The sequence below is a fragment of the Typha angustifolia genome, chromosome 4 (genome assembly GCF_048772165.1).
Source record: "Typha angustifolia cultivar Huaian chromosome 4, ASM4877216v1, whole genome shotgun sequence".
NCBI classification, from domain to species: domain Eukaryota; kingdom Viridiplantae; phylum Streptophyta; class Magnoliopsida; order Poales; family Typhaceae; genus Typha; species Typha angustifolia.
The window spans coordinates 9966535-9976977 of record NC_133242.1 but is presented as its reverse complement, the minus strand read 5'-3'; the positions used below and the strand labels follow the sequence as shown (position 1 = coordinate 9976977).

At 39.7% G+C, this 10443-nt stretch overlaps 2 protein-coding genes across 2 annotated transcripts; both read right to left on the bottom strand.

The window, feature by feature from the left end:
* Positions 1-271: 271 nt before the first annotated feature.
* Positions 272-2914, bottom strand: LOC140758651 (disease resistance protein RPS2-like). Its single transcript, XM_073094893.1, has one exon. The coding sequence runs from the start codon at positions 2912-2914 to the stop codon at positions 272-274; it is 2643 nt and encodes an 880-aa protein (XP_072950994.1).
* A 3834-nt stretch (positions 2915-6748) lies between these two features.
* Positions 6749-9455, bottom strand: LOC140758650 (disease resistance protein RPS2-like). The gene has a single exon (XM_073094892.1). It carries the CDS (start codon positions 9377-9379, stop codon positions 6749-6751), a length of 2631 nt encoding a protein of 876 aa, XP_072950993.1. The 5' UTR covers positions 9380-9455.
* Between the last annotated feature and the right edge of the window lie 988 nt (positions 9456-10443).

Genomic DNA, 10443 nt, shown 5'->3' with positions numbered 1-10443 from the left:
AATCCTAAATGAATTCACTCACCTGATCCTTGTGAATGGCAAGTTGTTAGGTTTAATGGATTGCTGTTAGAGGGGCGGTGAGGGTGGAGCAGCCTTGAAAGATCTAAAACTTGGGAGTTGTGATGGTGAATTCGGAACGAAAATATGTATCTGGGAGGTCTTTTTATATATATCGATATATATAGTGAAAGGCCTACTGTTACACATTCGCAGATGCCAATTATTTCACAAAAACGTGGTAGACATACGATGGATGAGCGGTCATCATCCATCACAGCTCTTTGAAGAGGGGCAAGAAAGTAGATATGTGGTCATCATCATCCCATTCCAATCCATCCCACCATCCTCTGGCACCTTTGATCTCCTTTAGTTTCTCTGCAGATAACTTTAACGTCTTGAGCATAGGGCACTCCACCACATTAATGGTCTCCAATGAGGGGAAGGCCAATAAAGTCCTTTGTCTGCTTAGGCTCTTAAAATTTGGCAGGCCATGGAGATTCAACCACTTGAGGTTAGGGAAGGCAGTAATCATCCTACATTCTTGTTGTTGTTCTTCTTCACTCAATGTTTCAATCAGCAGCTCTATTCCAGTGCAAAACCAAATGTTTAAGTTTGTAAGCTGTTGAAGACAACCTCCTTTCCAAACAATCCTAGTATTCTTTAGCTCTTGAAGGATGAGTATCTGAAGACTAGGCAGGGCTGGCAACTCGTCGTCTGCACCGCTGTCATCAATGATCACAAACTCTAAGTTAATACAATTAGCAATCCACAGTCTCTTCAATCCAGTCATGTTCTTCCAGACATCCGAAGAGGGCAATTGGACTGTGACCAATCCAGGGCAGCCGTTTAAAATTATATCTCGTGTTGATCCTGCGAGTCCATAAGATAATGAGAGCGTTAGCAAAACAGTGACAGTTTGTATGGTTATGCCAAGTGCCTTGAGCCTCCTTAAACTCTCTAACTCTTGGAACTCCACCCCTGTGCCACTATACCCAACCTTCCAATCTAAATAGCTCTGGCCCATGTACAACACCTCCAACGCCAAGAGACCACCTATCACGCCGCTCGGGATTGTTTTGATAGGCGTGTCAGAGAATGCCAGAAAAGTTAAATTCACTAGAGATCTGAGCTCCCATGGTAGCGAGCTGATTTTGGTATCGCATAAGTCAAGATACTTCAAGCAAACTAAGGAGCCGATCCCCGATGGCAGCGTGCTTACTGAAGTATGAGAAATATCCAAGATCGTGAGAGATGGCATGAACTGAAAGAATCCATCACATATCTTCGCCAATGCAGGATTTCGTTGAAGCATCAGAGTTCGCAGACGAGGGCTATTGGGTGCCTCGTAGAGTTCATGTATGTCGTTATACATTAGTGATACCGTCTCGGCTTCGGTCCATTTCACAGCTCTTGGCGCTTCCTTCAGCCCGACGCCAGCCTGCACCATCCATTTCTTCTTCTTGGCCCCAAATTCCGATGCAATCCACAAGACCATGGCCCGGACCATGGGATGCATCTTGGTTACGTCTTCATCGTCACCTCTTTCTAGTAAGGAAGATGTCTTGAGTACACCAAGGAGATGATGCCCCATGTTATACATCTCATCTACCTCAATGTATAAGTCATCTATTAATCCTTCACCTACGCAATAATCAGTGATCAGGTCCTTACAGATGGAGATTTTTTCAGGGAAAAGAGAGCAGTAGAAGAGGCAAGTCCTCAACTTGTCGGTGGGCAAGTTATCGTAGCTGCGTTTCAGATGATCGAAGACATCAGTCTCCATGCCAAGGAGCTGCCATGGTGCGCTCTTGAGGACGGTGATGGCATGCTTCCATTCGTTTGCTGTCCTCTTGCTCGCCATCGCCCGGCCGACCGTGATGAGCGCGAGGGGAAGACCGCCACACTTGGCGGCCAGCTCCTCTGCGTGGCATCGGATCCTCGAGTTGGGGGAGAGTAATGCCTCACCAACCTTTTCTTGGAACAATTCCCATGCCTCATCCTGTGGCAAGCGCTCCACCTTGATCTTTTTCTTGGCATCCATTTGATCGCAGACGTCTTCGATTCGCGTCGCCAATATGATCTTGCTCTTCGATTGCCGTTTCGGTATCGGAACTCCTAGCATTCGGAGATTCAAAGGCTCCCATAGATCGTCAAGAATTAGCACGAAGTTCATCTTGCTCAATACCTTGTACAAGACCAGCGCACGTTCTTTCGGCGTCGTCTTCTCCCACGACAAGCCGAGGCGATCTCCTATCACCTTGTGGATCTCATCCATGTCGAAATCTTTCGTGACCTCGATGTAGATTGACAAGTTGATCTCTCTCGCTACAGCGAGGATCTCGTTGTTGAATTTGCTAAGGAGAGCTGTCTTTCCGACACCGCCCATGCCGTAGATACCTACGACGCCTACTTCGTCGTTTGCGAGAGAATCGCGGAGTTGATCAAGCAAGGAGGCCATGCCGATGACCGGCGAGCTTGGCATCTCTTCAAAACGGATATGAACTAATTCATCAGCCACGTTATTGGAGCCACCTGTTTTCTTCAAATCACCTGGCTTAGTGATGAGCATCTCATCAGCCTTCTTCCGGAGATGATAAGTCGATAACACGCGTTTCGATTGGTTCCGGCGGGCGGTGAGCCGCTCGCGGAACTCCAAGTCGACCTTGGTGGCTTGTTCTTCGAGCGCCGCGACTCTTTCGAGCCACAGCTTCACTTGGTTCGTAGGCACCCTCCCTCGGCGCTCCTCTGCATCCACCATCGTCTTCACGTCATCTATCTTGCTCTTCAATTCATCCATTTCATTCTCTAGAGCTTCTACGTAGTCTTTGCAGGACATCACGTAGCCAAGCGTTTTAGCAAAGAAATCTTTAAGAGGACGGAGTATGTCGTCAAAGATGGTCGCTAAAACCTCCATGATGAGCAAGAGGAGTCACCGATGCCGAGATACAGAAGAAACTAAATGAATTCTCGGTGTGTGGGAGGGAACTTGATGAACATGAGAAGAGATTGTCAAGAAGATATATAGAGTTTGACAAAGGTTTGGTTGGGCGATGATGAAGACTAATGGTGTTTATTTAAAATGACACCATTTTAAAAAGATGAACATGAGAAGAGATTGCGTTAAGAAGTCAACCTATGCAGGCGAGGACTTGAGATGGGAACTTTATGGTATCCCACCAAGTTTTAGAACTCGTTTCTTGTTTCTTTAATTTTTTTAACTAAGAATCTAAGACAAGGTTTTATTTAGTTTCTGCAAATAAAGCTTTTAGAACTTTAAAATAAGACACAGTAAATTCCTTGTTTTGTTGCATTTGCTAATCCTTATTCTTTTTCCTTTAATGTAGGAATAAGAGAGAACAAGAACCAAACTCTCAATTGTAGCGAGTACACCTAGGAGAGTGGTTCAAAATCGATGAAGTTGAAAGGAAGATTAATTGGGTCTACTCAAATGATTAACATTTCATTTACTAATTTAATCAAGCAAATAAAGATAATAAACCCTCCAAAATCATTATAGAATTTAGAAAATTTGATACAGAAAATGCACTTAATTTTCTTTTCTTTTTTTTTTGGTCTAAGTAAGACGTGCATAATAATAAATACTGGCTCTCTCTCATATATTTTTGCAATATGTAAAATAGTTATAGATTATATTTTTAAAAATATACTATTTTGTTAATTTTTCTTCGGAAAAATATGGATAATAATAAATATTTACTAACTAATAAAGAGTATAAGTTACATAAATTAAGGCAATGTATAGAAACTAGGAACTAAGAAACTAGTTATAAAATTCTAAAAAATATAAGTGTTCAATAACTTACGTAATAATGTTATAAAATAGAAACCACAAACGTAAAATTATTGCGAATTATTGTCAAGAAAAAAAGAAGAAAAATTTGAAGGAGGGTGTTCAAAATTTTAAGGATTTGTTTTATCATTACTAATAACTAATGCAAAATTATTTCAAATAATACCTAATATTTGCTAAACATAGTAGGATCATATTAGAAAGATAAATATTTGTAAAGTAGAGATATTGAACACTTTTGTAATTTATATTTAGGATTAGTTTGATATTTAGGGTTGAATAAGGATATTTTGGTTATCTTCTTGGTGTAGTAAGTTGATCTATGAGTTTGGTAGTTGACAAAATTAACAATATGATATTTTATGTACATATTTAATAAAGTAGATCGCTTAATTTTTAAATAATTAAAATGCAAGATGTAATTCTCAAATAGGTTGAAAGGTGAGACATTAGATGCAAATTTATTCTGATGAAGAGGGTGTCCACCAAGTTTTAGAACTAGGCTTTTTCTAAAACTATTTTAGTTCAGTCAACGTAAAACAAGATTTATACCTTAATTTTCCTTCTTTTTTTGTTTTTGTTTTTTTAAGGTGACGAAGAAGTCAACAAGGTGCTGTGGAAGACTTTCTGTATGGTATGGTATCCCATCAAGTTTTAGAACTCGATTTTCTCGAAAATAATTCTAGTTTCAGTTTTAGTTAAACAAGCTTTATACCCTCTTTTTTATAAAAACAAAACCTAGTAAATTACTCGTTTGGCTACATTTGCACCTTATTGTTAGGTTATGGAGAAGTCAACCCAGTGCAGGTGAAGACTTCAGAGTTCAGACGGGGAACTTACTGGTGTCCTACCAAGTTTTAGTACCCGGCTATTTCTAAACCCATTTTAGTATCAGTTGTTGTGAAATATGTTTAGACCTTAATTTGTTTTTCTAAAACAAGACTCAGTATGTAAATTACTTGTTTGGCTGCATCTGAAAATTCTCTGTGAGAGAGTTGGCACTTCCTCTGAGTTCTTTGTGAACCTTAGTTTAGCAAAAAGAAGATTAGTCACGGTTAGAATAAGATCCAGAGTGTTGAAGATTGGTTTGAGTGAGAAAAACCTTTCTAACGGGATTGGATCCATTCGAACAGGTCGATCGCAGGTCACTAGCATTCCAGATTTATGTTTTAGCATTCGAACAAGCTCACCTCCATTTGAACGAGATAGAAGACTTCAAACGTCTTTACGACATTCTATACTTTGAGAGTTTGAAAGGGGCTAGTGCTCAAAGTTCGTCTGAACGAGTTTTCGATGGAGCATAGGCGTTCAGATGGACTACCGATTTCTTTTCCTCCAAATCATACCTATAAATAGATTAACGAGGGTTTTAAGGCATGCAAGCATAGGAAAAGCTTGATCGATGAGAATATTCATTGCATTGGAAGAGATTGGAGCTATGAAACTCTTGCATTTAGATCTTCACTCGAAGCTTTACATTGCTTATGAATGTAGACATATTATTGAACCATATAAATCTCTTCTCTCTTATTTTGAAGACAACCTCATTTCTGGACAATCCTAGATTCTTTAGCCATTAAATGATGATTACCTGAAGACTAAGTAAGACTAGCAACTTGTTGTCCACGTCACTGTCATCAATAATAACATCTTGAGGTGATCATATAACTCAACCCGCCAATGCTCGGCTCGAACTCAATTTGGGCTTGTCCAATTCAAGCCCCAACTGCCAATGGCTAACATGGGCTAACCCTTTGCCCACCCAACCTGGCCTAAAACCCATTCGTTGGGTCAAATCGAATGCCTAGCCTATAAGCTCGACCTAAAAGTTGGCCCGCTCGTAAGCTCGACTCAAAAGCCTACCGACCTACTCGCAAGCCTAACATTTTACCCTTTTAACAAATTAAATAACTAGTTTAGGGAGGTAATTTAGTTATTTTTTATTTTTCTCATACTTATAAATAGATGATAATTTTTTTTTTCAAGTTCATCACATATTTTTAAATTTTTTCTTATACTCTCAAATCTTAGAAAAATTATCTAATCTCTCAACTTATCTTCAAATTGAAGGCTTCAAAGTTTTAAGTCTTTTAAGACTAATTATATGTCAACAAGAAGGGAACAAATAATCTCTTTATACAACGGTATTATCATTACAAGTAATTTCCTTATTTTTTAATATGGATTCCTTTGATACTCATATAGAATCTAAACCGGAGGGCAAAGATTCAAGTTTTATATCCACATTTCAATCTCAATTGAAAACTGTGACTTCGTCATCCGGCAGTTCTAAAATATTAAAGTTCGAGGTTTGAAAGTATTTTAAACGAATTGAAACAAAAATGTTCAAGGTATTATTATAGATTATAAAGCTAAATGTTTTCAATGTGTTTATGATTTTTCTATATCAACTAAGAATATCACTACTCACCTAATAAGACATATTAAAGATAAGTATAAAAATGGTCAACTTGATATTAGTTTAGGGAAGGTGCTTTCAGAAATCTTTCTAATTTTTAACGAAATTATAAAAATACTTGTAAAAATTTAGTTACATGTATATTCGTAGAAATAAAACTTTTGATATGGTGTATTTTAGGCCATTGTGTTATTATTCATTCAATATCTTTTTATATAAAAGATTCCTCTGAAAGTTTCGGAAGCCATCATCTTAGAGATCTTAGTTCATTTTTCATCCGAGGTTGTCCTAATATCATTCGCACTTCCTCATGAGTTATTTCTTCCGACTTTGTTGAGATTGAGATTGCAACGTTCTTGCTTCAGGAAAAGGAAAAGTAGTTCAAATAACGTTAAGAAAAAGATATAAGAGAGGCTCTCTCGTACAACTTGGATTGGAAGCCTACGATTACACACTTGCAGATGGTAATTGTTACATAAAAATAAGATAGACATCAACATTATGGATGTTTGGAGTCATCATCCATCACTGTGTTTGAAAAGGGGCAAGAAAGCAGACTTGTGGTCATCATCATCCCATTCCAATTCATCCCACCATCTTGCGATACCTGTGATCTCCTTCAGTTTCTCTGCAGCTAACTTTAGTTTACTAAGCATGGGGCAACCCATAACCTTAAAGCTCTCCAACGAGGGAAAGGCTAATAAAGTCCTTCCACTATTTAGGCTCTTGAAATTTGGCAGGCTAGAGAGACTTAAAACCTTGAGGTTTGGGAAGACAGTGATAGTCCTACATTCTTCTTCTTCCTCTTGACTCGAAATTTCTATGAGCCGCTCCATTTTATTGCAGTCCAAAATGTACAAGTATTTAAGGTGTTGAAGACAACCAGCTTTCCAGACAATCCTAGCCTTTTGAAGCCCTCGAAGGATGACACGCTGAAGATTAGGCAGGTCATTTGCACTGCTCCCATCAATGATCACATCCTCTAAGTTGTCACAATCGGCAATCGTCACTCTCTTCAATCCAGTCATGGTCTTCCAGAGATCCGAAGAGGGCAACAACACCATTACCAATTCAGCGCAGCCGTCTAAATGTAGATATCGTGTTGATCCTGCGAGTTGATGCGATTGCAAGAGTTTCTGCAAAGCAACGAGAGTTAGTATGGTTATGTCAAGTGCCCTGAGCCTCTTTAAACTCTCCAACTCTTGGAATTCCACCCCTGTGCCAATAGACCCAACCTTCCAATCACCATAGCTTCTGCCCATGTACAACACCTCCAACGCCAACAGACAACCTATCACGCCGCTCGGGATGGCCTTGAGAGGTGTATGAGAGAATAGTAGAAATCTTAAATTCACCAGAGATTCGAGCTCCTTTGGTAGTGAACTGATTTGGGTATTGCAAAAATCAAGATACTGTAAGCAAGCCAAGGAGCCGATCCCCGATGGCAACCTACTTATTGAAGTATGCGAAATATCCAAGATTTTAAGATATGGAATGAACTGAAAGAATCCATCACATATCTTCTCCAATGCAGGATTATGTTGAAGCATTAGAGTTCGCAGATGAGGGCTAATGGGTGCTTCATAGAGTTCATGTATGTCGTTATACATTAGTGATATCATGTCGGCTTCGGTCCATTTCTCAACTCTTGGGGCTTCTTTCAGCCCGACACCAGCCTGCACTATCCATTTCATATTCTTGGCCCCGAATTCCGACGCAATCCACAAGACCATCGCCCGGACCATGGGATGCATCTTGATAGAGTCTTCATCATCACCGCTTTCTAGTAAGGAAGCTGTCTTTAGTACACCAAGGAGATGATGCCCCATGTTATAGAGCTCATCCAGCTGAGCGTATAGGTTATCTATTAATCCTTCACCTATGCAATAATCAGTGATATAGTCTTTATGGATGGAGAATTCTTCAGGATACAAAGAGCAGTACAAGAGACAAGTTCTCAACTTGTCGGTGGGCAAGTTATCGTAGCTGCGTTTCAGATGATTGAAGACATATGTCTCCATGCCAAGGAACTGCCATGGTGCGATCCTGAGGACAGTGACGGCATGCTTCCATTCATTTGCAGTCCTCTTGCTCGCCATCGCCCGGCCGACTGTGATGAGCGCGAGAGGAAGACCACCACACTTGGCAGTCAGCTCTTCTGCGTGTCGCCGGATCCCCGTTTTGTAGCAGACTAATGCCTCACCAACCTTCTCTTGGAACAACTCCCATGCCTCATCCTGTGGCAAGCACTCCACCTTGATTTTTTTCTTGGCATCCATCTGATCGCAGACGTCTTCGATTCGTGTCGCCAATATGATCTTGCTCTTCGATTGCCACTTTGGTATGGGAACACCGAGATTTAGAAGATTCAAAGGCTCCCATAGATCATCAAGAAGTAGCACAAAGTTCATCTTGCTTAATACCTTGTATATGACCAGTGCACGTTCTTTAGCCAGCTTCTTCTCCCACGACAAGCTAAGGCGATCTCCAATGATCCTCTGGATCTCGTCCATGTTGAGATCTTTCGTGACCTCTATGTAGATCACGAAGTCGATGTCTTTCGCTACGGCGAGGATCTCGTTGTTGAATTTTTTCAGGAGAGCGGTCTTACCAACACCGCCCAGGCCGTAAATGCCGACTACACCTACATCGTCGTTTGAAAGACACTCCCGGAGTTGGTCGAGCAAGGAGGCCATGCCAACAACAGGCGTGCTTGGGATCTCCTCGAAACGGACTTGGACTAATTCATCGGCCACCTTTTCGAAGACACCTTTTCCCTTCAAATTACGTGCCTCAGTGAGCGTCTCATCAGCCTTCTTGCTGAGCTGATACGTAGATATCATGCTTTGAGATCGGTTCTCAGTGGCGGTAAGCCAGTCCTGGAACTCCTGGTTGATCTTGGCGGCTCGTTCTTCGAGAAACGCCACTCTCTCCAGCCACAACTTCACTTCACTTGTAGGCTCCATGCGGCGCCGCTCCGCCACATCAACCCTTCTCTTCACATCATCTCTCCTGCTCTTCAGCTCATTCTTTTCATTCTCTAGAGCTTCTATGTAGTATTGGCAAGACATGATGTAACCGTAGGTTCTAGTAAGGAAATCTTTAAGTGGACGGAATATTTTCTCGAAGATGGTTGCTAAAATGTTCATGATGAGCAATAGGAGTCACAGATGCAAGGAAGTGAAGGAGAGGAGTAAATGAACAGGTACAGAATATGTATTATTAACAAGGATCAGATGGATGCTAAATGAACTCTCTCTGTGTAAGACGAGGGTATTCGATGGAAGTGAGAAAGAGATGGGTTCTTAGACAAAGTGGTTCGATTAAGTGGTGAAGAAGACGACTTGTCTAAGTGGTTCTTGGACAAGAGAAGACTTTGAGATGGTTATGTAGGTCAATGCAACAAATCGCTGTTATTATAGAAAATCTATATATTGCAATGCACGACAACGATTACGAAGTTGTCCTGTTGTATTTTTTTAAATGAAATTTAAACTTACTAGAAAACCAGAGGCTCAAAATACAATCTAAAATAGCTCACAGTATCCTTCAGCAAAATGCTGAAAGTTAATGTGCCGAGGACCCATCCCCATTAAAAAAAAAGGAATCACTGCACCTACAATAATTTGCAATTCAGTTGGCAGTGTCATTTGCTGCACAAAATACATAGTTTAAAAGAAAATTATAAAAAAAAAATGGATTCCCACGAAAAGAAGGAATCCTTTTGCATCTTCTTTACCGTAGTGAAGATCAGAAAAATGGAAATTTGGAATTAGATTGTTTGCAAAATAATAATCATTGCATCTTGCTAGTCTTTTAGCAACTTGAGAGTCCCGGAGCATCTATGGTTGGTGATTTTCTGAGTTTTTGACCGAACAAACCTCTCTCAAGTTTTATTTATCAAAATATATATCATGCCTCAAACTTAATATCAAAATAAGTTTATTTTAATTATAAGTATCAATAAAATACTAAATTTATCAGTTTTGTACATTTAGATAAAAATACTGAAAAGTTCTTTTTATAAAATACTAAATTATTTAGCGTCTTACTTTTTTAAGAACGTAATCTGTTCAGCATTTTATCAAAAAAAAAAAAAATTGACAAAATTTTAAACTAAAATTTGGAGTAGCCACATTTTTTTTCCAATCCTTATGTCTTTTTCATATCTTTGTAACAACATATTTTATAAGATATTTTAAATTTTTTTCTT

Bases quoted from the DNA above. Each gene is read 5' to 3' on its own strand.
- LOC140758651 (XM_073094893.1), bottom strand. From the start codon at position 2,914: ATGGAGGTTTTAGCGACCATCTTTGACGACATACTCCGTCCTCTTAAA.
- LOC140758650 (XM_073094892.1), bottom strand. From the start codon at position 9,379: ATGAACATTTTAGCAACCATCTTCGAGAAAATATTCCGTCCACTTAAA.